The sequence below is a fragment of the Martes martes genome (genome assembly GCF_963455335.1).
Source record: "Martes martes genome assembly, chromosome: 18".
NCBI lineage: Eukaryota > Metazoa > Chordata > Mammalia > Carnivora > Mustelidae > Martes > Martes martes.
Window position 1 is genome coordinate 27,911,758 of NC_137906.1, and position 27,360 is coordinate 27,939,117.

Sequence of the window (27,360 nt, forward strand, 5' to 3'; positions counted from 1 at the left end):
GTGGGGCAGAGCACACGGGTTTCCAGCTTCTGGTGAACAGATGGGCAGGCACAGCTACTGAGCAGGGTGGGAAGTGACCCAGGGGACTGATATGGGTCGGGTCGAAGTTCTAGAAGAATCACTGGAAAGCCATCATCTGTGGGGAGACGATTCCCTGTAGCCAGCCTCCCGCTTCTACCGAGAGCTGCGCCAGCTCCTCAATGCTTCCGAGGGTCACAGGGTCCCCGGCTTCAGGAGTTTATGCTCCTTAAAAAGAACAAGAAGCACCTCACACCTATTAGTACGGCTACTATCAAAAAACCAGAAAAATGACACGTTGGCAAGGGTGTAGAGAGATTGGAACCCTTCTGCGTTGCTGGTGGGAATCTTTGTGCAGAAAATGGTTGGGAAGCTGATGTGGAAAACGGTATGGAAAGTCTTCAAAAAACAAAAATAAAACACAACTACCACATGATCTAGTAATCCTACTTTGGGGTGTATCCCCCAAAAAACTGAAAGCAGGGAGGTGAAGAGGTATTTTTACACCCATGTTCACAGCAGCATTACTGACAGCGGAAAAGAGGTGGAAATAATCCAAGCATCCATTGTTGACAGAGGAACATATAAGCAAAATATGGAACAAATAAGCATGCAGCGGAATATTACTCGGCCATAAAAAGGGAGGGAATTCGGACACCTGCTACAACACAAGTGAACCCTGAGAACATCATGCTACGTGAAATAAGCCAATCACGGAAAGCCAAGTACTGTATGATCCCGTTTATATGAAGTCAAACTCACAGAAACACAGTGCCGGCTGCAGGGGGCCAGAGAGGGGAGAATGTGGATTTGTCATTTAACGGGTAAAGAGTTCCAGTTTGGAAGATGAAAAGCATCCTGCAGATTAGCTGCACAGCAGTGCCAATGAATGTACTCAGTGCAAAAAAGGTTAAGAGGGTAAATTTTACGTGATGTGTATTTTACCGTAAGCCTAAAACTAAAAGAACAAAGAGATATCATAGCCTTAGGTCTTTCCCCTTTAGGCCATTCTGGCTTCTCTATGCTAGCCTCTGCCCAGGGGAGTCTCCCCCATAAGGGTATTTCATGCAGGTGGGGCCCTGGTCCCAAAACAGAAGGTGGCTGCCAGGCTCTGTGTGACGGAAGGCCACATGGCGGCCTGCATTCAGGAAGCTCATGATGACTTCCTAGACTCCTGCCTCTGGGGAGGAGTGGAGACCACCCAGAGCTTTCTAGGCGTGGTTCTGGGGTCAGCAGAAGCAACCACCTCCTGCCCTGCTTGCCTCCCCACTCCCACCTGTGTCTCCCTCCCAACTGTCCCCCACAAAGGCCTAAGTGATCCCTCCATATTGCAAATATGATTTCTCCTCATTAAAACCACACGGCTCAGGGTACCTGGGTGGCTCAGTGGGTTAAAGCCTCTGCCTTCGGCTCAGGTCATGATCCCAGGGTCCTGGGACCAAGCCCCACATCGGGCTCTCTGCTCAGCAGGGAGCCTGCTTCCCTTCCCCTCTCTCTGCCTGCCTCTCTGCCTACTTGTGATCTCTGTCAAATAAATAAATAAAATCTTAAAAAAAAAAAAAAACAAATGCACGGCTCGTGGCGAAGGGTTCAACCACCCATCAGGTGATCCAAAGTCCCTGTAGGGACTGGCCTTGACCCACCTCACTGGCAGAAAGGCATCCCTTGCTCCTTTGTTTCAGCTACATTAGCTTTGAACATGCCACGGTTCCTCCTACCACTGGGCCTTTGCTCGGGCCATCCCCTCTCCCAGAATGCTCTCCTGGGACCTCTCGTGATTCCGCTGAGGTACAAACACCCACCATACACACCTCAGTTCACATGCTGCCTCTTCAGGAGGCTGTCCCAGGCCCCTAGCCCAGGTGACCTTCGCCTGCTGGGTGCTTCTAGATCCCCCCTTCCTTCCCTTCTGAACACCTGCCTTTCTTTGTAGTGATGTGCTCACCCCTTTCATCATTCTGCTTAATGTCCATTTCTCTTCTATTAGTAACAATGGCTGCCACATAGCGCTGTGTGCTAAGCACTTTATGTACAGTAAGTCACTGAACCCTCTTAGCAACCATATGGGGTGGTGCCAATATTATCCCTATTTTACAGATGACATGATTGAGGTACAGAGACATTAAGTGATTTTCTCAAGCCCCAACTCATAGCTAGACAACAGAAGAGCTGGGATTTGAACCCTGGGGGTCTGGCTCGATCTTGACCACTCGGATGAGGGCAGTGGCACACAGTAGGTGCTCAATACATATCTGCTGAGGAAAAGAGAAAGGCAGACAGAGCCCCATCTCCTGAACTCATCTGTGGGAGTACGGGACTGCTTCCAGCTGCCTTCAGAAGGGAGCTGGATGGTGAAGGAAGGAAGAACAGGTAAGCTTCGTGTTCAGACCGTAGGCCTCCACCTTTCCATCTTCAGCCCCTAAATCTGTCTCAACCAACTGGAAACACTGGGAACTAGGCCGATGGGGGCCGGGCTGAGTGGGACAGGTCACCGGGCCTCTGTGGACAGGGCTATGTCCCATCAGCATCCCTGCCTGACCTCAGCATCCCCAGCGCTCAGTCAGCAAGAGTCCCTGACTACCAGGGGCTGTGCAGACTCTCAAGGACAGAGCCCCGGCTTCCCGAACCAGATGAGGTCCTCCGTTCTCAGCACACAGCATGATCCGAGCTGAGAGACACGGCTTGCGGGGAGCTCCCAAGAATCCCGGTTCCATCAGCTGATGAACAGAGAAATAGTGGTGTGTCCACACAATGGACAGCTCACCAGCCATAAAAAGCAACGAGGTGCTGATATAGGGTGTAATGTGGATGACTGATAGAACACGCTAAGTGGAAGAAGCCCGTCACAAAATGTCCCCTACTGTATGGCTCCATTTCTACAAAATATCCAGGAAAGGCAAATCCACAGAAGCAAATTAGTGGTTGACGGGAGCTGGGTGGGGGATGTGGTGGATGGGGAGGGATGGACTGCTTACGAGGTATGGGGCCTCCTCCTGGGATGATACAAATGTTCTAGAACTGGACCATCAACGCCCTAAATGCCACGGGATTGAACACTTTAAAGTGGTTCATTCTATATTAGGTCGATTTTGCCTCAATTAAAAAAATAAAAAACAACTCCTGGTTTCGCCACTTGCTGGCTGTATCCTTGTAGTCAAGTATCTTAACATCCTTGTGCCTCAGTGTTTTCATCTGAAAAATGGGGATACTAAAAACGTATACTTCATAGAGTTGCTGTCGGGACTACGTTAGGCTCTTAGAATTATGCCTGGGACGTACTAAGTGCTGTATTTGCATTTGCTGTGTTTGTGAATCGCTGTTACCAACAGGAATTCTTTGACCCACTCAAAAGTCTCTGGGCAGGGGGCGCCTGGGTGGCTCACCCGGTTAGGTGTCTAGCCGGGAGCCTACTTCTCCCTCCGGCACCCCCCTCTGCTCATGTTCTCGCTCTCTCTCGCTTACACACTCTTTCTTTCAAACAAATAAATAAAATCGAAAAAAAAATAAAAAGAATCACTGGGCAGACTCAAGGACTGAAAAGGAAGCAACTATACACAGAGGCCTGGGCATTGGTACTGATTCATTTAACTTCAGATCCTAGGCTGACCAGGACGTGTGCTAAGCATAATCAAGGGTCGGACTTCTGCAACACTGACCAGAGGTTCTGTTTTAACATTAACCTCCTATTTTCTTACATGGCGAAAGGTATGTTTTGAGGGATGAGGATTTAGACAAAATACATGTAAAAGACCCCAGCAGAGGACCGGACACACAGTAGGTGTGCAGGGAATGTCTGCTGGACCCGGATGGAAGTTTTGCTCCATCAGTGTTACGGAAACATTGTATTTAAGACAGTTGAGAAGCCTGGACACCTGCTTCCTGTCTTTATGAGCTGATGTTTCCTGCTGAGTCACCCCAGAGAGGTTCTTATGCTCCTGGCCTGGGGCTCTGCTAGTAGCTTAGGACAACAGTTTGGGTCTACAGACAAGGGTCACTGAAATGTCCCCAGAGTGGGCCCCACTGGGTTAGACCTTAGGGCAGTGGATCCCCAAGAGGCAAGATAGTAGATCCCAGATTTAGCTTGAAAAACGTCAACACTCTTTCCCCTGCCACATATACACACGTGCATATGTGTGCACACCAGACAGAATGTGAGGCCCCCCCCCGAGGGGCCATAGATACGCTCAGCTCTCCTCCCGTGTGCATCTGATGCGACCCAGGACAGAGGGCCTAGTGAAGGATGGCCAGTGTGGCGTCTGTTATACTACGAGGCCAAACCAAGTAACAGTGTGAATGAAATGCTTTGGTCTGGTCCCTTGCAGCCCAACTAATGAAAAGTCGCCCGGCATAGCTTCCTGCCTTAGTAAGCAGGATACACTCAACAGACCCACCACGTCCTTTGATGACTCAAGACTGGGCAGAGTCTCAGTGTTTGTAAACATCTCATTTTGTCGATGTCCTGGAGGCATAACCAACTCCAGCCGGAGCCCACGTGGGCCCCGGCGTCATGTCACAGCAGAGAAGGAAGGATTCTTTAAACACACGTAGCCTGCATATTCTAAACACAGGACCATGCTTCTCATTCACAAACAAGTTGGTTCTATTCTGTTTTTCTTGAGACATTCAGTTTTCATCGTCCCACTTTGCTTTTCCCACTTTTGAGAGAGATGGGAGTTCAGGTAATATTTTGCTAGTCTCTTCATGAGGAAAGGGAGAGAAGTCAGCAGCTTGGTTGAGGCCCATAGGATTCCACCGCTAGAATATCAACAGCCTGTATTTATCCAGCACTTTCTATGTGTCAGGCACGGTGCTGAAACCCTGGATAGTCAATATTTCATTGACGCTTCCCAACGTTCCTGTGAAATAGGTTCTAACTAGGTCCCCTTCTCAGGTGTACAAACTGGGGTGCAGAATGCCGTGCACCTTGTCCCCACAGCCAGGGTGATGGCTCAGAATCTGCGACCAGGCTCTCAGTGTCCAGGGCCTACAAGGCTGGGGGCCAGTCGAGATCAGTGAGTCCTTATGGCTAGAGAGGAGAAGAGTCTGGCTCCCCAGTTCGTGCTGGGCAGGGGGACACAGAGAGGTAGGGTCGAATCTACAACAGCCCAGAGCAGCCACGTTGGGTGGGCTCGGCCCTTGGAAAGCCCCTGTTTTCAGAGCCTCTTAGAAACTTCCGATGGGCACTCCTGCCCCTTGGAGGAGGCTCCTAAGTTTGCTCATCCTTCTCGGGATGCGAGTAGTGGTTCTGGAAGCTACAGATGGAGCGGCAGATGGGAAGTGAAAGCCTATCAGAGTTGCCCAGGATAAAACCATTCATCTGCAAAATTCATATGCTTTTGCGTGGGGCGACTTCACAGAAACAAAAGCAGGAGGAACCAGCAGGGCTTGAGGCGTGAAGTGCCTCTGGCCATGAGGCTGGCAGAGTGAAGCAGGCAGAAGAAGGGGGGGAGGGCATAGAGATGACGGCAGCGGGGGCGGAGGGAGGGAAGGACAGACGGACCGAGGCACAGAGGGACCTGGAGCACTGAAGCTAAGAAAGCAAAAAATTCCAGAACTCTCTTCTCTGAAACCCCAAATCGGTTTGGCACGTGGTCTAGCAAAGGATTCCCGGGCCCCTCGGACATACAGGAGTTTCAGCCTTGGATGCCGCTCAGGAATGAACAGTTGACATTTACTGAGCACTTGGTAAGTGCCCGACCCTCTGCTAGGTTCTATGATCGGATCCTGGTTTCACAAAGACTGAATTTCCTCACAGATGGTCATATGGCTAGTGAAGTGGCAGAACTCGGACTCGAACCCTAAGCCATCTGCTGGGCCTCTCATCACCCACCCTCCTGGAGGCTGAAACGCTAGAGATCCCATTACCCTGGCCCAGCTGAGCTGGTTGAGGCCATGGTTGTGGCAAGTCAACACAGGGCCCCTAGGGGGCAGCCTCGTGAGCACAGGAATGCCCACCTGACCTCCAGAGATCTCTGCCAAGTATCGCCCCTTGACCTAGGATGAGGTGACCTCCGGGGTCTCCACCAGGGGTCTACAGGATGAATAAGCAGACTCGGGACCACAGGTGACCTTCCTACCTCCAAGGACCTTCGCTGCTGCCAAGAGGTCCCATGTGAGGGGCGGGACTGGCTCCTGCCGTGCTCTCTACATACCCTGGGGCCATCTTGCCACTCTAGTTCTGGCTGACTTCCCCAAGGGCCAACTTCAAGCAGAAAGGACACCAGCCTTGGAACAGCCTGGTTCTCATGTCCACTCTGCCATGTATTTCTTCCATGACCTTGGGTCCCAGGTTGCCCTTCTACAAAACAAGTTTGCTTTGAGGGTTGAAGGAAGTGGCTGCCTTGTTAACTGTTATGCTCAACATCTGGGGATGTTTTTGAACTCAGTCCTTTCTTGGAAGACAGAGGGGGAACATCTACACTTGCTTCTCTCCACTCGCCTCTCCTCATTCTATACTATAGAATACACTATACTCCCTCCATTTTTCAATTTCTCAAATGCAGCAAGGTCATCGCTGACCCATGTCTTGTCCAGACTGTTCTCTCCCTCAGGGAATGTTCTCAACCAGAAGTAATTCTGCCCCTTGGGGACACTGGGCAATGTCTGGGGCTATCTGTGGTTGTCCTGAGTTGGGGTTCAGCATGAGCAGATCTAGCAGACCGAGGCCAGGGGTTGCTTCTACATGTTCTGCCATGCCCGGGATAGTCCCCACAACAAAGACGCATCCAGGCTAGTAATGTCAGGAGTGTCCAGGTGGGGAAATTCTAGTCGAGAAGGAGCTCTTTCTCATCTGCCTGACAATCGCTTCTTAGCCTTCAGTTCTCAAGTCCAAACTTGGCACATTCAGAGGCCTTTCTGACTGCCTGACCCTGTCCCTCCCCCCCCATTTTCTAGCTCTTTCACTCTTCACATGGCGCCTTTAATTCTATTCTCCCAACTAGGGGACATTCACCATCAGGTAAGGCTTGGGGCACATTTTGCTCACTAAACGCCCAGACAGGACCTAGCATAGGAGTCGCTGACCACATGTTTATGGAATGGGCACCCGAACAAGTGAATAAGTGAGATCTGCCAGCCGTTGTTTCATAATCTGCTTACCCTTGCTCTCCTCTGAACAAAAGAAAAACGGGGATCTTTCTAACAACATTCATCTTTCTCAGGTTCAAGAGTGCCAGGTGGACCCTGCCGAAACCGACCCGACTCTGCCATCCCCAGGTCCTCTCCAGGGCCCAGGGCTTCCCAGCAGACAATGAGATGCCACCAAGCCAAGGAGGGCACCAGGATTCTTGTGCGCCAGGGCACCGGAATCGCACTGTGAAGGAGACAGAGACTGTTTCTAGCTTTAAACAGGGAATATCCCTCTCTGCCTGGATTTTATTTGGTTCAACCCCCAACTCCTGGGGATGTGTGGCCTCAATATTCGATGGCACAAAGAACGATGGTCAGTATTTTAAGTGTGACAGTCACGTGGATGTTAGCTTAAACGGGATGCATACTGAAATTCTTAAAGGCACGACAGGGTGTCTGGGAAGCACTTTGGTGGGGAAGTGGGGGAGGGCACAGATCCATCGGCACTGGCTACGACCTGATTCGAGCTGAAACTAGGTGACGTGTATGTGGGGGTTCATTAGACTGTGGTTGGCATTCCAGTGCCTGCTTGGAAACCGCCCTGATTTAAAAAAAAAAAAATTATTATTTTTTAAGATGCCTTCATCGGGCTCTTGCGGGAATGCTGTCCCCACCCCCTGCCCTCGTGCCATCAGAGGAAGGAAGGCCCCGCCCTTTGCTCCCCAGCCCCTTCTCGCTTTTAGCCCCACCGATAAATCAGGATGGAAGACACAGTCAAGCAAAGAGTGGCCTTCTGGCGGGAAATAAAGCTCATTTTCTTGCCCTTTTTTTTTTTTTTCTTAAACCTCATGACATCTTTAGAGGGGTTTCCTCTGCTTATGGCCGATTTTCAAGAGCAGATCAGTGTTTGTGCAAAGGGACGGACCTTCCTGGTGGCATCTGAGTTTCTTGGGGGCCTCGGGGCCGCCGGCTGCCGAGGAAGCTGCACACGGTTGTGGCCAAGGGCCCGCAGGGGCGCCCGGGGCTGGAGTTGGAGAGCAGTTCCCCATTTTATAGTTTCACGTGAAACCTCCCAATCTTAAAACGTGGGCAAGCCTTTCAGCTGTGACAAGTTGATAGCCACCAAACATGCACACACAGAGAGTGAGCCTCAAACAGCCCAAACGTGCGTGTCCGTGACTGTCGCGCCGTCACAACAGACCTGCCTTCCTCCCCTCTGCTCCCCTTTCCGACACCAGAGTCAGACCCGGTCCTGCCCCGAATCAAGCATGCCCGTGGCACCCACGTTCTAGAAGCAACCTGATCTTGCCCCTGGATTCTCTCCGACCTCCTACTACTCCATCCGTCACCTGCTCTGTTCCAGCCACCCTGAGCCCCCTCGTCCCCCCAGCACAGCAAGCACAGCCCCACCTCAGGACCCCACAGCTGCTGTTCCCTCGGCCTAGGCCACGCTCCCGGTCCCAGACACTCGCTTCTCCTCCTCCTGTTCTTTTCGGGAAGGACTCACCCAGCCGCTCCTGCTCAAATTGTAACTCTCCCTGCTGGTTTGTTCTGCTTTATTTTTCTTGTGTGCCATTTTACTAATTTTGTTTGTTTCCCCCCCAAGCCAACTTGAATGGAAACTCCAGCTGGGTAGGGGTCTTTCTGGCTCCTGCGTGTACCCGTGAACGCAGCTGGGTCCGTCCCGGATCCCAGGCAGAAGGAGCTCACAGGCCAGGCCTCCGAGGTGCGTCACTGGGGCATGAAGCACCCGCGCCCCTGGCCTCCAGCGAGAGCAAGGCCACCTCACCTGATGGGGTAGTCGGCGGCACTGAGGTTGATGAAGAAGTCCCAGGGCCAGTCGGTCATCTCCAGGAGGTCCCGCATGCTCTGCAGGTACGTGGACAGGAGGCTGGCGCCCCCCCAGATGGTGGCCATCCTCCAGGGCGTGACGCGGACGTTGCCGTACTGTCTGGCGAACTGCAGCACTTGCCGATGCAAGTAATTCGAGCGCTTCCCCCAAGGAGAGAAGAAGGGACATTCAGCGGCCCAGAACGCAGGCGGACGTGCCCCTCACCCCCTCTGTCTCCCTTCCCGTTTAGGTGACACGGCTTCTGAACAGCACGGACTTGGCCAAGGAACTGATTCCAGCCTGGGGTGTCCTTTCTACAGCGGCCTTCAAAACCTTCTTATTTTTAAAAAATTTCCTTCAGTTACTTGAAATGCAGACTCCCAGGCCCCACCTCTGAGCTAAGGGCTCACGAGGCGTGGGCTGGTGCCCAGGACTCTGTGTTTTTAAAGACTGACGCATGCGGTCTGAGGATGAGCAGCTAGGAAGTGTGACTGTGTCTAAGCCTGGTGAGTATTTCGAGGGGTGGGATTCCTCCACCGGCCCCTCTCTCAGAGGCCTGCTGTGGTCAACCATTCCCTTATGCCTTCTTGACGAAGGGGTCAGCAGACCAACAAAAACCTCCCTGCCAAGACAGTGCAGGGGTCGGAAAGCCTGCTGCGGGGTTTTGTAAATAAAGTTTTATTGGAACACAGCCACACAGATTCGTGCATTTCCCAGGGCTGCTTTCCAACTCCAACGAAGAGCAGAATCCCTGTGGCAGAAGCATATGCCCGCAGAGCCTAAAATATTTACCACCTGGCCCTTCATGGGAAACATGTGCCCACCTCTGGGATGCCCAGCCTCCCAAAGTGACCGGAAGTGCACGGGCCAGTGCGGCAGTGAAGAAAAGTTTTACGGAAAAGTCTAAAGTCACAGCTGGGAACTTTGAATCTAACACGGAAATGCGCGCGCGCACACACACACACACACACACACACACACACACAGACTCCTGGAGGGGCTCCGAGGAGAAGCCGCTGATCAACCTACAAGCCTTGCCTGAAAGGGAGGCCGGCTTGGAGAGGAGCCGACAGACTGGTGGAGAAAGCCAGCAAGTGACAACCGGGGGCATGGGGCAAGGGGTGGGCGGGAGTCCTCACCTTGTCCACGTGGATGTAGTAGAAGTGGTCTTTGTGGTAAATGGCCTTGAACATGCGCTGCAGCTGCCGAGAGGCGCGGCCGTGGACCACCAGCACGAAGGCGATTCGGACGGGGTTGGCGAGCATATATTCCACCGAGTCCTCGTCCCACTGCACATTCTTGTTGGCTTTGCCTGGGGGAAGACCCAAGAGACCACGGGGTGGGGTGAGCATCCCAGGTTCTTTATAGGGGGGAGGATGGGGGAGATTCTCTGATGCTTCATCTTGGGGACTATCTGAAAGGCATGGTCATGGTCATATGGGGCCCTGAAACCTCAGGCAGCCCAAGCAAGCTTGTCCTGGACCCTTATGCTGTCCTGGTGCATGCGTGGGGGGCTCTGAGGTTCCCACCTCCGAGGAGCTTTAAAAGCTGATGGAGACATAAAGACTTGCATTAAACCATCGAACAAGGCAGGAGGAAATGAGAGGCATCTCTGAAGGGGAAGGAGCAGTTAATTCTGAGCTAGGAAACAAAAGACACAGGAACTGGTTTTGCCTGCCCAGAATCCACTTTCCCTTCTCCTCCGAACAGCCTCCTTTTTGGTAAACATTGTGGAAAGAACAGATAAGATGACACCTGCCCTCTTATTTTTAAGTTCACAGGACAGCACTGTTGATTAGAAGCGCGAGGTTGTACAGAAGATCTCTAGAGCTTACTCCTCTAGCACAATGAAAGCGTTATCATCCAGTGTTTTGGGGGGCATCATCCCCTCCTCTGTTTTCAGAGTCTATGGATGGGGAGGGTCTCCCTCCATTATCAGTGACAGGGAAGGTCCCAGAGCTCAAGGCCTGGCCAGTCCGAACACAGCATCTCCCTAGCAACAGACTGTATGGTTCAGAGGTGGATGAATGACCTACCCAAGCTAATTAGCCCAGAACACAGAATTCTAGGCTTTTGTTGGAACAACTAGATTAGAGAGGTGTCCCTTTCTGGTACACACAAAACTGGAAGATTCTAAGAGCTGTTTTAACCCCACATGGAGAAAGATCACCTGAGAGGAAAGAGAATACAGAGGAAGCAATGTCAAGTGACAGGACCCCAACAGCACTATGTGACTTAAGCCATCAGCCCAGCTGGACATCAGCCACCACCATCTCGCAGTTTTCTTTGAACACCCAGATCCTGTATCAGACCCACCTGCATCCCTCTGGTTCCAGATGCCTTTTATCCTAGAAGTAGCCTTAAAGACTCCTTTTCTTCTCCTCGCCCTTGCCAACACTCCCAGGGCAGGGTTTCAAGGGGGTACAGAGCTTATCAGTGGCTTAGTTCATTACAGTTTTGACTAGAGCTTCCCTGCCTCTCTTCAGCCTGATTTCCTTTGGGTCAAACCTGGTTTCTTCTGGGTTCTAGGTTTATGAGACCCAGAATGTTGTCAGGGTCATAGCTGCAGGTGTCCTGGGGTGTCAACATGGAAAACAGAGAACTGGGAGTGTTTAGTCTAGAGGTCAGGAGATCAGGAGCCTGTCAGTGTCACTGGAAAGCTGAACGGCTGCCAAATGAACAAGGCTCCTTCTAGGCTGTTCCAGAGGACAGGATGAAACTAACATGGCTAATGTCCAAATCACAAGGCACAGCCTCTGTGGCCTGCGTGATCTGGCTCGGGAAGGCCTCTGCACCCCGACTGCCCTACTCTCCACCCTGGACCTGGCCTTCTTTCTTTCCCTTGAGCAAGTCTGTTTCTGCCCCAGGACCTTCTCCCTGGCTCTTCTAGCTCCCTAGATCTTTGCATGGCTGCATCCTCCCGTCATCAGTTCACAGCTCAACAAAAGGCCACCTGTCCCCATCAGCCACATCACTCTCTCCCACCTCACTTTAGCTCGACTTTCTGCATAGCATTTAACACCATCTGAAACTGTGTGCCTGTTCACTTGTTAACTGTTTGAACACCCCACTGGAATATCAGCTCCATGAGAAGAGGGGCTGTCTCCGCCTTCTTTGTCATCAAACACACAAGGCTGTAACAGTATCTGGCACACCTCTGGTTCTTGACGAAGAAAGAAATTATAGGAGGGGTACATTCTGGTTTGGTACCATAACAATCACAATGCATTTTACAATCACAATGCATTTTACTGAGCACTGACCAGCCCTTGCCATCCATCATTTCACTCAATCCTCTCATCAGTCCTGTGGGAGAGTGCTATTAGTCCCATTTTGCTAATGAGGAAAACATAGCCTGGAGAGGCTATGTTTGTTCAAGGTCAGACTGCTATAACTGGTTCAGCTGTGATTCAAACCCAGGTCTGTTTCCAGAGCCGATCCCCTGAAACGCTAACACACACTACATTACCATGCCTAGACTTTGGAAAAGTTGATAATAATTCTGCTTGTTAATGAAATACCCTCTGAATTCGCCATTGCAGGGAGGTAGGCAATGCATTCAAGGGCTATCGCAGGTACTGCATGGAGGATTCCTCTACCATGTGGGAGGCTGACTCTAGGTGGCCAAGAAGATCACATCTTTTCATCCATCTGTCCATCCAAATCCAACCACCTATCCATTGGAATCCAAGCAGCCATCCATCCAAATCCAACCACCCAACCAGCAAACCATTCAGCTACCCATCCAGCACAGCATTCAATGGCTTATCATCCAGAAAACCAACCATCCATTCATCCATTCCACCTATCCACTCATCATCTTTAAAACCATCCATCCATCTGCTTACCCATCATCCTTAAAGCAAACCATCCATGCCCCCACTCTTCCGACCGTCTATCAACTCATCGATCCATGCAATATTAACTTAGCCTATACTACGCGCCAGGTACTGTGCTAGGTACTAGAAAAATAAAATTTGGGGAAAAAAAAATCCTTTCCTTTGAGGAGCTCTCGGCCAACTAAGGAAAAACAGAAGACAACAATCAATTGTTTTAGGACCAAAGCGTGTTCAGGTTGCCCTTGGAGGGCAAGGAAGAAGTGAGCCATCTGCCTGCAGGGACAGAGGCGATTTCAGCAAGTTCAGCCCAAAGCTCCTGAGCCCATCTCTTCAAGTGCTCAAGACGGATCCCAGCATCTTTAGGCTCCTTGGCTGTTCAGTCAGTAGCTGCAAACCTGGGGATAATTATCATCTTGGCTCTGGTTGAGGACAGCCTGGGCAGCAACCAGATAGGGCTATCCTCACCGCCCTCTCCTCTTCTCTCCAAACCAATCACAAATGCACTGGGCTTTCGTGGTGACTATATGAGAGGGGCACGCCTGGGGTAATCATGTCCCTTTAAACACTCCTGCAACTTTATCTATCCATCCTTCCGTCCGTCCTTCCATCCATCGATCCATCCATCCACCCATCCAACCACCTACTGACCCACTCACCCCATCTTGCATCCTTAAAACCTCCCACATGCCAGCCCTGGACAAAGCCTAGAGTACAAAGGCATGCAGGATGGGAGCCTGTTTTCACAAGTGGATCGTGAGCAGACTACGGAATGCGAGAATCTAAAGTAAAAGATAATAAGGTGTAAGAAAAGCTTATTTCTCTCCTTCCCCTGACTGAAGCCCAAAGGCAGCACATGGATCTTCCCCACGCTGGCGGCGGCCTCTCCTTGCCTCCTTTGGAAACTCTTTATCAGACAAAAGAGGATTGTTTAAAAACAACAGGTACTTAGTGCCACTGATTTGAAAAATCACTGGGTGATTTTTCAAAGGCCTAAACTAAACGTGGCCCACGACACTGTATCTTACAGGAAGTTCACTCTGGAGACGCTCCTGCCGGCCCTCAGGTAATACTGCTCATCCCTGCCCAAGGTCTCGGGGTAACAATGACCTGGAGTTCTTAGTGACTGAGGCTGACGGGGCCTTTGGGATCAGCCGTGGATGTCTGTTGCCAGGTTGCTGAATGAATGACTGTAGGAAGGAATGCCTTCTGGCTGCTCTGGTCCGGAGGAGCTGACGTCATTTGAGGGCCTGCTGCGCACCAGCATTGTGCTGCAGGGCAGGTGCGGAGCTGGAATTTAGCTTTGGGAGGGCTGCACTGTGAGGCTCCAAGGCTCAGAGAGGTCCCCATGTTTCCCCAGGGTCGCACAGTGAGTGAGGAGCGAAGCAAGGAGTGGAAGCCCAAATCCAGCCCAGCTACCTCCATCTGCCCTCCTGGGAATCAGCAGGGAGATGGGGACGGCTGGCGTGGAGACTGTAGGGTGGTCTTTAGAGGGACGTGTGTGCTGAGGTGGAAAAAAATCTTTTGTAAGTTTCTTAAAAAAAAAAAAAAGATTTTATTTATTTGACAGGGAGAGCATGAGCAGCGGGGTGAGGAAAGGCAAAGGGAGAAGCAGGCTCCCTGCTGAGCAGGGACCCTGAGATCACGGCTTGAGCTGAAGGCAGATGCTTAACCAACTGAGCCACCCAAGTGCCCCCTTTTGTAACTTTCTTTAGGGTTTCAGAATGAAGAGCAGATTCACAGACAGACCCAGACGTGGATGCTTTCCTTCTGAAGAAAGGAGCTGAGCACCAGGAAATCAGGCACTATCATTCCAGCAACCGAGCCTCCAGACTGAAAGCCGTCCCAGGGTCAGACAGCTGGTCTGGGGAGTAGCAAAGGGAAGAGAGAACAAAAACCCAGAGCTCTTCTGGAGTACAGCTATTTTGAGGATAAGGGTGGGTGGGAAAGAACCAAAATACCTGAAGAAAGGAGACTCACACGGAGGGGGAAATGAGGGAGAGGGGCAGAAAGGGACAGACAGAAATAGAGACAGAGACAGACACAGACACAGAGAGGGAACGGGGTTGCAGACAGGCCACACTCACACTGGGAGAAAAACAGAGGGAGACCCACAGGCAGCAGGACCTCCCCCTTCCTCCCACCTACGGAGAGAGAACCATATAGAGAGACATACCCCGAAACACCGAGAAAGACAGAGACACACACACAGGTACAAACAGAGACAAATGCATGTGATCAGATGCTTGTATAGAGGCAGGGAGAAAACGAGGAAAGGGGGGAGCCACCGTGGAAGAGTCGGATCCACTCAACCCCAAACCACGGCAGCCACACTTAAAAACAAAGGCAAACGAAACCCCCAGCAGCTCAAAAGGGAAAAATGCCTCCAGGCCTTTTCTATGGCCCTTGGTCCTTCACAAACCTGCTGCCCCCTCGCCTAGGTTCTGTGCCGTCATGAGCCCAGTGACGGAGCTGGCAGGACACCCTTAGGCTGACTCCAGAGACAACTGTAACACGCATTCATACATTCTGGCACACAGTAGGACCTCAGTGCATTTTGCTGAACAAGAGAGGGAATGAGAGAGTTCTGTCCCCACATGGCGGCAGGAGACAGGGGTGCTATTCAAAAGGGCTGAGGTGCACACGACGCCCTTTGCCTGCTGCCAACAACCACCTTCCTATTTTTGTTGCACGCCCCTGGCTCCTGTAATGACCATTCCAGCAAGCTGCTCTGACACGGGGGTAGGGAGCTGGAGATGACAAGAAGCCACACCACAGACAGGATGGAGACGCCCCACGCGGCGGCCCCCTCCACACCCCGGCCCCACTGCTGAGGCTGTGGTCTAGAAAAGCCTCCTCTACCAGGAGTGGGTCTTCAGCGGACTGCGGCGAGATGGCCAACACAAGCAGGAATTGGGCGAACGTTCTCCCCTACGCTGCTGGCGGGGCTGGAAACGGCCACAACTTTACCAGCAGTGATGTGACAGCAAGAATTATAATTTTAAATATGCATGACCCTTGACCCAATAACTCCACCCCCAAGAATCTATCCTAAGGGAAGGAGAAGAAAGCATGTCAGTCTCTATGTACAGAATGCGCTTTTGTTCATTTATTCGTTCATTTGGTGTCTTTTTTTTTAAATTTTATTTATTTATTTGACAGAGAGAGAGAGAGAGAGATCACAAGTAGGCAGAGAGGCAGGCAGAGAGAGGGGGGAAGCAGGCTCCCTGCTGAGCAGAGAGCCCCATGCGGGGCTCGATCCCAGGACCCTGAGATCATGACCTGAGCCAAAGGCAGAGGCTTAATCCACTGAGCCACCCAGGCGCCCCATTTGGTGTCTTGAAGGTGCCAGGCACAGTTCTTGCCATATTAGTGGATTCAACACTAATATGTTAGTTTAGTTTAGTGGTAGAAAGCCAATAAAATAAGTAAGCAAATAGAAAATACAGTTGCTGATCATGACACAGGCCATGAAAAAGGGAACAAAGGCATATTAACAGAAGATGTTTATTGAACTAGGGTGGCCAGGGAACACTGATGTGGGGATATGCGAACAAGCTTTGAATAAAATGAGGGAGTGAGCCATGTCATTATCAGGGACGAGGAGGATTCTGGGCAGCTGGCATAGCAAGTGCAAAGGTCCTGAGGCCTCGACCTCAACAGTGTTTATAATGGTCCAAAACAGGAATTGTCCTAAAAGGTCTTATTAATACATACTGACACAGAACATTGCCTATAATATACCCAGCAAAAGACAACTTCTGATATGTAATCCCTAACAATTTATAAGACATGCTTCCACATATTAACAGAGGTTCATACGGTGACACGACAGTTTTCCTTTCTTATTTATACTTTTCTGCATGATCTGCTTTTGGTTTTCATTTTACAATGAAACAGAACAAAGGTGACACTTACTGATAATTCTAATATCAACTGTTTATCGAGTGGTCCTACACGTTATGCAATTTCTATGATTTTATATATATATATATGTGTGTGTGTGTGTGTATATATATATATATATATATATATATTTTTTTTTTTTTTTTTTTTTACTTCTAACTAAAACCCTGAGAGAAGCATTCCTATCCTCCTGTTATATGACTAACGGAAGCTGAAGCCCAGAGAAGTCCCACTGGGAGGCGGCACGTCTGTGACACTGAGCCCCATCACTGTCACGATGCTCAGTAAACTGTCGCCATTACAAAAAAGAGCAAAACCTGCTCCTAGAAGCAGCATGCCTGTCGACTTTCAGCTGCAGCGCGGCTCATGGTGACATGCGGTCAGAGCAACGTGGGTCTTCACAGAGACCCAAATACTGCCCGGCTCCTAAAAAACCTATGAATTCACCATCCCATTGGATGCCCGTGGCATGAAACAGAAAGTAAGCGGGAGAATCAGAGTGATGAGGGACAGCAGGAGAAGCAGGCTTCAGACCAGTGTTAAAAAGCCAGTTTGTGGGGGAGAATGTCAAGCAGACTTCCACGATGCAGGTGCGAAGGCCAAGCAGAGAGAATCACGGAACGCTCCGCCAGTTCCTACCTGTGCCATGTTCGGCCTGTTGCCCGAACTCTGTATTTCTCATTATGGTCTTGGGTCAGATAAGGACTCTGTAACCCTCAGGTTCCAGAGAGAGGCTGGAGAAGCAGCTACCTTGCAAGGGTCGCTGTGTTGTACAGATGCCGTGACGCTGTTAGTGACCTTGCCGGCAGACCATCTGGGAGGGGGAAGCACGGTGCAGGGCCCTCTGGTCAGACAGACCTCGGACAAGTCATGCAAGTGCCCCGAGCCCCAGTTTTCCCATCTGTAAAGTGGGTATGTTATACTCACAGTCTCTGTGTCATGGGGACTTTCATGCCCAGCACCAAACACGGTGCCTGCATGCAGTAAACTCTCGATAACGTTCACCATTTCGACGAGGCTGTTCCTTCACAGGGATCAGCATCAAGCTCTGTTTAGCTAATGGGCCCAGGTCCAGGCTCAACCCCAAGACCACTCAGGGCCCCAAGGCTGTGCACACGCTGCTTACAAATAAACATCCAGAAACGGAGCTGTGCTCCATAGCTGGGGCCTCAGACAGTTAGTAACAACCATGATGGGTGGTAACTATTTATGGCAATCATCCTTTTGCAGTGTTTATAACTGTCAAATCCTTACATCACACACCTGAAATTAGTATGTTATACGTCAACTGCATTTCAATTAAAAGAACAGTAAACATAAGCACAAAAAAAAAATCTATGACACTGCTCAAAAAAAAAATAGCCAAAACCCAAACCAACCAACAAAAAACAAATTGAAAGAAGTCACTTGGCCAGAATAGTTATTTCACCAACAAAGCCCTCAATGCTATTTATACTCTGAAAGAGCCTCTCCTGCCTGCAGTGAGGGGAGCAGCTTTCTGACTTGCTTCCCAATCAGAGGGTTGGTTGCGCTGGGAAGGGAGAGAAGCGGAGGCAGGGCTGTGTGCACGTGGGGCTTAGGTCGGGAGGCTCCGAGCTGGGGCGTGACCAGCTTCCTCCTGCCCGGGAAGCCACGGGCTCTGGCTGGCCTGCCATCCCACTCTGCTTCTTCCCGGGGCGGGGGGGGGGGTGCTTCGGGAGGACACGGTTCCTCTCTGACCAATGGTTCTTCCTCTCTCAAGTGGGATTGATGATTACACTTGTTCTACTTTTAATTTGGGGGGGCACCTCCATTCTGTTTTCCAGAGCGACCACACCACCTTGCACTCCCATCAGGATGGATGCTGAGGACATGACACTAGGTGAAATACACCCTTCGTGGAAAGGGAAACACTGCACGAGTCCCCCCGCGAGAGGTATCTACAGTAGGCACCTGCATAGCATCAACGAGCGGGACGGGGGCCGCCCGAGGCTGCGGGTGGGGGGATTACTAACAACGGGCGTGAAGTTCCAGGCAAGCAGGACGAGTCAGCTCCAGAGACCCGCCGTACAACACTGAACCCTTAGTCACAGGATTGTGCGCTTGAAGATGTGTTGAGAGGGGAGATCTCGTGTTAAGTGTTCTTACCACAATAGGATAAAAAAAAAGTACCCAAAAGCCCTAAAGAGGAGTGAGCAATCCATTCCCGACCCTGCTGGGTTGTGCGGTGACTCACGACTGTGGACTGCGGATGGCACACAGCTTCACACTGGAGGCAGGCACGTTGCACGGAAGTGGTACTCGTGGCACCGGGAGGAGATACCTTGACATATTCTAGGTTCCTTGTCACATTTGGGCGGAAGTGCCTTTTCCCACTGGGAAATTTCTATGCAGAGGTTTCATGATGAGAACTTGGGAGGGGGCCGCCTGGGTGGCTCAGTCGGTTAAGCGTCTGCCTTTGGCTCAGGTCATGATCCCACGCCCTGGGATGGAGCCCTGCGTCGGGCTCCTCAGTTGATGAGGAGTCTGCTAGTCCCTCTCCCTCTGCCCCTGCCCCCGCTTGCTCTCTTTTTCTCTCTCAAATAAATACAATCTTAAAAAAGGAAAAAAAAAAAAGAACTTAAGAGATGCCCAGTGCCCAGAAAGAAGTCCTGTTCTCAGTGGGCTTCGAAAGGTGGCACAGTACGGTGGCAAGTGCCCAAAAGACAAGTATGGGTTCAAATCCTGCTTCTGCTGAGATCCGGTCATGGGCCCCTGGGCAAGCCACTTCCCTTCCTCGATCCCTCTGACCCTTATAGAACGACGATGATGTCTGGGTAAACTGAACATTTACTATGTCCTGAGCACTATCCATTTGTGGCCTCATCATTTAATTTTCCCAAGGTCTAAGGAAGCAGGTACCAAGAATGTAATCCAATCCTCTGCTGAGGCCAAGGGGATACTGAGGGAGTGATGACAAGTCACCTTCTCCACAGAGTGCCAGAAAAAAGACAAACACTCAGGTCTGCCGGGCTCCAAACCTGTGCGTTATGTTACAGGTGAGGGAGACGAAGTCTCCACAGTCTGGGATTCTAACCTTCAGAGCATGAGCACTACGCATGGAAAGCCGTCCTCTGAGAGCCGGCGTGGCTTCCCCGACTTCCTGCCTCCCCTCCTTCCCTCCCTCCCACCCCTTGTTTCTCTTCAGCTTAAGATACAACCGACGTATAAAATTTTGAGATACTTTAAGTGTACATTGTAGAGACCTGATATACACCGTGACAGGATCCCCCCATCCATCTAGTTAACTAACACACCATCACCTCACACATTTTATATTTATCTCCTGTGTGTGTGCGCGCGTGCGTGTGAACACGTATGGTCTACTCTCTGCAAGTTCCAACCACACAACACGGTCTTCTCAACCACAGCCGCCATGTGGTCCACGAGCCCCTCAGAACTTGTCCATCTCCTACCCGGCGGTGTGCGCGCTTTTACCCACTGCTCCCGATTTCTCCCACCCCCCCAGAGCCCGGCAGCCACTTTTCTACTCTGTTTCTAGGAGTCTGGCTCGCTCCTTTCCTCCCTCCCTCCCCTTCTTTCTTCCGATTCTACATCCAAGTGAGTCCACGCAGGATTTGTCTCTCTGTCTGGCTCACCCCACTTAGCCTTACGCCCTCAAGGTCCATCCCCGAAGGCCCGCGGGGCCGGATTCCCTCCTCTCTCGCGGCTGCCTACATACATCATGTCATCTGGGTGTTCGACAGCGGTCAGCACCCTCGGACAAGGGCAGGTCTCGTGTTTTCTGGGACGTCATCACCACCCCTCCGCCCCGGCCCGGCCCAGAGCATGCTCAGCGGGAAGGCCTTGGAGAAGGAATGATTTCTGACGGATGGATTAAATCCGACAGCTCCGCCCAGGTTTGGGGTTTGGGGCCTGAGAGGCCCACATGAAGACGTGGGTCTGAGCCGCTGAACTGGGCTGTTTCCACTCATCCAGTGAACCACGGGAGGGTTGGGTCCCCGGGGACCATGGAGTCGGGAGAGAACGCGGGTGCAAGGAGAAAGCTGGCCAGGCCAGCACCCTTCGGGGCTCAGGACCCTTTCTCGGCGAAGCCACCCTTGACTCTCTCTCCTCTCCCTTCTCTGAGTCTCCCGCAGGCCCTCCAAGCATCCTGCACTGCTTTTTGAATAAAATGGTATAAAATTACGCCAAAACGCACCTAACATTGAGCATCTTAACCACCCATAAGTGCACAGTTCAGTAGTGGCGAGCACGTCCGCACTGCTGTGTGACCCACCATCAGAACTTTCCACCTTGCTCAACTGGAATCCTTCTCGTTAAACCGCAACTCCCATTCCCTCTTCCCCCAACTCGCAGACAACCACCATTCCCTCAGCCTCTATGAATGGGGCCGCTCTAGAGATCTCATGTACGTGGAATCGGAGAACAGGTGCTCTTTTCTGACTGGCTTCTTCCACTTACCATCACGTTTCTAGGGTTCATATGCGTCGGAGCATGTGGCAGGATTTCGTTTCATTCTGAAGTTGAGTAAGGGTCCGCTGTAAGGACAGACCACATTTCCTCTCTCCACTCGTCCGCTGGTGGATAGCCGGCCGCTCCCACCATTCGGCTCCAGGGAATAATGCTGCTAAGGACACAGGTGTCCACATGTCTTTAAGACCTGTCTTCCATGCTTTTGGGGTTCATCCCCAGAGGCAGGATTGCTGGATCATATGTTGACATATGAGGAACCTCTATTTTTGAGGAACCCATCTTGCACTTGTCACTTAGCCATCCCCTGTAGGGACTCAGCCTGGGACTGTATCCTGAACCCACCATTTCCTCACAGGTCAACTAGCCACTCTGCGCCTCAGTTTCCCCATCTGCAGAAGAGGGATCTCCTCTGAGGGATGCTGTAAGGTCTAAAAGCTATAATGCAGGCAAAGCAAGATCGTGGAGCCCGACAGTACCAAGAGCCAGGCGATGAACCCATGGGGGCTGACTCTGGAGGCCCCCCCGGCCGTGCACTGAAACTTGTAATAATTTGCAGGTCTGAGAAGTGGTGTCCGGGACCAAACCTGGAAAACTTTTAGAGTTGGGGGTCCCTAAACATGATGTCAGAGTTCCCCAAGGGACAGGATGCCGAATGGCCCTGAGTATCAGGGTGGGACCATGATTTCCTTTCCAGTTCTCACCTAGCCCTCCAATGAGCCCACCCAGGAAGACTTAGGTCAGCACAGCCATGTCCTGGGCAGCACTCCCTTCCTAAACTTCCTGTGCCAACAAGGAGGGACAGGCCCACAGGGCTGGGGTCTTCGGCAGGCAGTAGGAGCAACCGGCTAGCACTGAACACCGCCGGACTCTTCTGTGTGGCTGTGGCCTCTTTATGGCAAACGAGAGCGAGATTTCCACTTATGGCAAGGATGCAAAATGGTTCTGAAAATAAAATTGACTTAAGTAAAAACGAAAGTGAGTCTCTTGCAATGAAAATGATATGAGAATAATAGGGCAGGGGGAATGTGGATATGGCACAATCATGGAGATGGGAGAGGTGTGAAGGCAGCTTGAGGAATATTAATTGGACTGCACAAGCTCGCTTCCCGCCTGGGACGTGCCGAGTTTGTTAAACAAACGAGGGAAGGGGAAGCCAGGTACAGACTGATGCCCGAACAGCCCCATACGTCATGGAAGGACTCACAGGCCCTTTCCACAAGGTTGGCCTTCCTGGCTTCAGGAAACCAGGATGTTTTATCAGTAGGTTTCTAGGGTAGGCTCTCGGAGGGACCACCTTCCACTGGGGAGAGAGAGCTGGGGCCCACCGAGAAGCACTATCCTTCCGATTTTCACTCCAATTTGTTGAGCACTTAACATTCATGAGGTTCCTTCATAGGCTTTTACCTCTCACAGAAATGCTGCTTATGGAAATCATCCCCATTCACGGAAAATTGTCCTGGGATCAGAGAGGATAAGGAAGTTGCCCAAGGTCACAGAGCCAGGAGGTGGAGAGGAGATTAGGGTTCAAGTGGATCTGATTTCAAATGCTATGTTCCACGTCCAGACGTTGCCTGGCACAAACCCCAGCTTTCCTAACACCACTGGGGCTCCCGCTGGACCTAAAGGGGTTTCTCAACCTTGGCCTAAGTTATATCTGGGGCCTGAATCACCTGTGGTGGGAGGTGAGGGCCACTCTGTGCACTGTAGGATGTCTGGTCTCATCCCCAGGGTCTACCAACTAGATGCCAGCAGCACACCTCCCCAAATTATGTCTGTTCCTCGACAAACATCCTCTGGGAGAAGGGGACAAAATCACCCTCCATTGAGCAGCGCTGCTCTAGAACACAAGTTCTCAAAATCTGGTTTCTGATCAGCAACATTAACAATACCTGAGAGCTTGGTGGGAATGAAAATGTCAGTCCCCTCACCCCCTTCTGACTCTGCAACTCTGGGGGTGGGGACAAGCGACCTGCCTATCACTGAACCAGCTCTCCGGATGATTCTGATGCAAGCTAACATTTGAAGATCACCAGTCTAGGCTAGTGATTCTTAACCCTGGCCATGCATTAGAATCACCGGAGCATCTTAAAAAAGCCCAACCCAACCCAACCCAACCCATGCTTTGGCTCCTCCCCCAAGAAATTCTACTTTGGTGACTTTGGTTGGTGCCAGTATTGGCAATTTTTTTTTAAAGTTCCCCAGGGAACTGACTGATGCGCAGTCAGGGTTGAGAACCCCATTTTGGATACCTTCTTTTCAACCACCCTTACAAAACCATGTCTCCCCAGATGTTGCTCTACCCAGCCCCATCTCCGGCTGCCACCTTAGATCCCCATGGCCTCCTGTTCCACTAGAGACCGAAGGCTAACTCACTGTTATTTTTCTCCTACTCTGAGAAAACGTCTCCCTCCACCCCTGACCAAGCACTCAGGAAATGTTCCTGCTCACTGATTTTTTTTTTTCCCTCCATTCGAGTCTAGAGTTATTAAACCACAGCCCATGGCTGAACCGTCTTATTGATTTTATTGTCGAGAGCCCTGGGATATTCTAATGATGTACTGCTCAATAAATGGAAACCAGTGGGATAGATATTGATGGCGTATGGTACATTTCACTGTAATTCACGGGGTCCCAGTCACTTCGCCTGTTACACATTGTCTGTGAAAACGCTATGCTTCGTCCCGCAAGCTCTTGTCCATCCTGCTGCTGTTTCTTTTCCCCGTGCGTCAGGTGGAAAGAGCTGTGATGGTAACAGCTACTACTGAGTATTTCTAAACAGACAGTATTTCAGTTACTTCTTACAGCAGGTCTTTGGGAGAAATACCCTGATGATGCCTATTTTATAGATAAGGAAGTCAAGGCTCTGAGCGGTTACCTGACCAGGTTAGCCAATGATACACAGCGAAACCGAGATTCAAATCTTCCTTCATCAGCCTCTAAAATGAGGGCTTTTCACCTCCACTATGGTAGGACCATTTGTGATCCGCACCCCCAAATTCTTTTTTTTTTTTTAAGATTTTATTTATTTGACAGAGAGACACAGCGAGAGGGAACACAAGCAGGGGGAATGGGAGAAGGAGAAGCAGGCTTCCCGCCGAGCAGGGAGCCCGATGTGGGGCTTGATCTTACTGTACCCGAGCAACCTTCTAGATGGTTTCAGTACGGATGAATATTTCATTTATTTTTCCCCTTCTTAAGCATAGTGTTCCTCAACAAGGACTACTGGGGTTTGAGGAGAGACCATTCTCTGTTGCGTCGGGCTGTCCCACGGATTACAAGATATTTAACATAGTGCCCTTGGCCAACCGCCTCCTCCCCTTGGCCTTTCCCTGTGTCCCCTAGGGGACCAGTATGATGGCGGCTTGAGAACCTCTTATCTCTTTGGGAGGCAGGAAATTCTCGGATGAGATGGCCTCCTTCCTTCTTGGCGATATGGGCAGGCACTCTGCAAAGGCAGCATGGCAACTGGAAAGAAGTTGGACTCTGAAATTCGAGGTCTGGGTTCAAACCGTGGCTCTTCACTCACTGTGACTGTGAGGTCGGGCGAGTTTTATCACCTCTCCAACTCGCTGGCTGCTCATCAGTAAAATGAGGGCAAATACGACTCCCACTTTGAAGGGAAGAATCTACGGAATCACTCAGTAAAATGCCCGACGCCGAGCAGCGATGCTGAACCTGGGGCAACTTTGTCCCTCCTGACACCTGTCTTCTTCTTTTTTAAAGGATTTATTTCATTTAGAAGGAGGAAGGCCCAGAGAGAGGAAAAGAGAATCCAATCTGTGCCCAGCACAGAGACTGACGTGGGCCTCGATCACACAACCCTGAGACCGTGATCTGAGCTGAAACCACGTGTCGGACGCTTAACCGACTGTGCCCCTGGGGGCCCCTGCCCCCAGCTTTCTAGTGCTCTTCTCAAAGTCCTGATGCACTGACTTCACAAGCATAAAACAATGCAGTGTTCTCCATGGGGTGGTTTGATACTCACCCCCTGTGACATGCCAGGCGGGCACTGTCCTGCGAGTGGGGAACAGAGGAGCACATGTGCCACTGAGCACCACAGCTCATGAGGGGCAGACTCCCCTGAAGAGAAGACAGACAACTAACACATCATTGTTCCCCAGACCACTTCTGGGATATGAAGAAAACTGAATGGCGGCCATATTACTAACACCTTGATGATGACACGCGAGTGACTAAATTCTAGTTCTCTTCTCTCCTTTTCCCACTGCCCTTGCCCGGCTACCCTTTCCATGGAGCCGCAGCTGTGTCTAATGCTATCAAACCCCTGCTTCTGTTCCTAATTCTGCTGGGATGTCCTCCCCTTTTCCTAACACACCAGCTTGCTATGACCCAGACTGTGTCCCCAGTCTGAAGTCTTACACTGAAGCCCTGTCATGTAACCGTCCTGGAGAGGGGCTTTCAAGGGGGTGAGGAGGTTACGTGGGGTCATGGGGCACGGCCCCGGTCCCATGGGAAGGTGCCCTTGTAAGAGGAGACAACAGAGAGCCTGGGTTCCCTCTGCCCCGTGAGGAAGTGGTGGTCGGGAAGAGGGCTCTCACCAGCACCCAGCCAACCAGCACCCTCGTCTTGGACTTCCAGCCTCCAGAACTGTAAGAGAACAAGTTTCCGGTGTCAAAGGCCTCCACAGCTGATTAATACTCTACTTAAGGAGGTCAAGGGACCATTTCTAGGGCTAAGATAGGAGATCTCCGGGTTGGGCAGACAGGGAGGGGCAGGTGTCCCGTGCAGAGGGAACAGCATATGCAAAGGCCCGTGAGGAGAGACAGTGTGGTCAGTGGCAGGAGAGGGAGGCAGGCCAGCGTGGCTGCCCCACCGAGGCCGAGATGAGATCAGGAAGGACAGATAGCAGGGGCATTGCACGGAGTCCTGGGCACCATTAGAAGGACTGCAGTGGGACAAGGCAATGAGCCATCCCAGCGGGCTTGTGAGGGATGGTTAGGGGGTGGACGGCAGGCTGGACTGTGCACTGTGCAAGCGGGATGGTGCGAGGGGCTTGGCTGCACGGTGCAGAGTGGAGGGCAGTGGGGGCCAGGAGCACCCCGCGCTGCTACACTCTGAGGTTCAGGGGATCAAGAATGCTACTTCATCCATACTCCCCGCTTTTTGGACCCCGGGGTTGCCGTTCGCAAGTTCTCCTAAGAGCCTGCCTGTCGCTTGACATTTTCATCTCTGTCCTTCTTTCTCCTCTCCTGAAGGAACTTGCAGGCTCAATAAATACTCCGCCGTGGAAAAACGCAGCGACTCATCTATTTTTATTACAAATGGAGGCACTGGAAAAGGAACAACTCTTATTTACGTCTCAGGGTAAGGGCTTTGACAACAGGTTTATTTTCTCCAACTCACCAAGGACTAGAGGAGTAACACTCCGAAATAACAGTACATTAATTAATGCCGAATTGGTTGGAATTTTCCTAATAAAAATCCTCATGGTAATCACATTACGGGCCATTAATGCTGCTTCCTGATCATAAACCATAAATATGTTCTGCAGGTGCCTTCTCTTTAAAAAGGGACATTTCCCCCAAATTGTTGCCCATTTGTCACGTTAATACTGTCACGTCATAGGGCATCGACAGGAGTAATTACACAGGCTCGCGTTCGTGCAGGGTTCCCTCCACACTGGCCACTGGTCAAGTTTATCCATGTAGCCCTTCGTTTAGTCCTTGCAGCGAACCTCCTCGGTAAGTGCCTCTCCTATGCCCATTTTATAGACAGGGAAACTGAGGCACAGAGGAAGTGGGTAAATTGTCTGGGGGCTGAACAGCTAGGAGGTAATGGACTGGGATTCAGATCTGGGCCACCTGATTGCAGAATGCTCTGCCACCCCATCTCGTGAGAGAGAGGACAGGTCTACAAGCACAGCTGTCCTCTTGGCCAAACAACCCCACTGCTAATGGGCTCTCCAGTTCATTTCAACAGAAAAGGCAGCAATGGTCAAGCTGACACAACATTAGGCTTTGCACCTAGAGGGCAGGAACTGCTGGCTTCACTTCTGCCTCTCCAGGGCTAGCCGAATGCCTAGCCAGGAGCATCCGAGACCCACTGAATACATTCCTGCTGAAGCAAGACCTGGCTATGGAAACACACATACCAGAGGGCTCACAGCAATGAGAAACAGGGAGCCTCCCAAGTGCATCTGGGTTCTCAACAGACCCCTTTCCCTGCAAGGGTGAGTGAGACCTGCGTGTGGGGCTGCCATGTCCACACTGGGGGATCAGGCACTCA

General features: G+C 51.2%; 1 protein-coding gene across 1 annotated transcript in view; it reads right to left on the minus strand.

Moving 5' to 3' along the window:
- The window catches only part of XYLT1 (xylosyltransferase 1), a gene marked incomplete at both ends in the record, with an annotated part of 127,308 nt that overhangs the window by 62,697 nt on the left and 37,251 nt on the right, over positions 1-27,360 (minus strand). The window contains 2 exons of the mRNA XM_080830451.1: positions 8,876-9,078; positions 10,057-10,229. Coding sequence (XP_080686577.1) covers positions 8,876-9,078; positions 10,057-10,229 — 376 coding nt within the window. The remainder of the gene's footprint in view (positions 1-8,875; positions 9,079-10,056; positions 10,230-27,360) is intronic.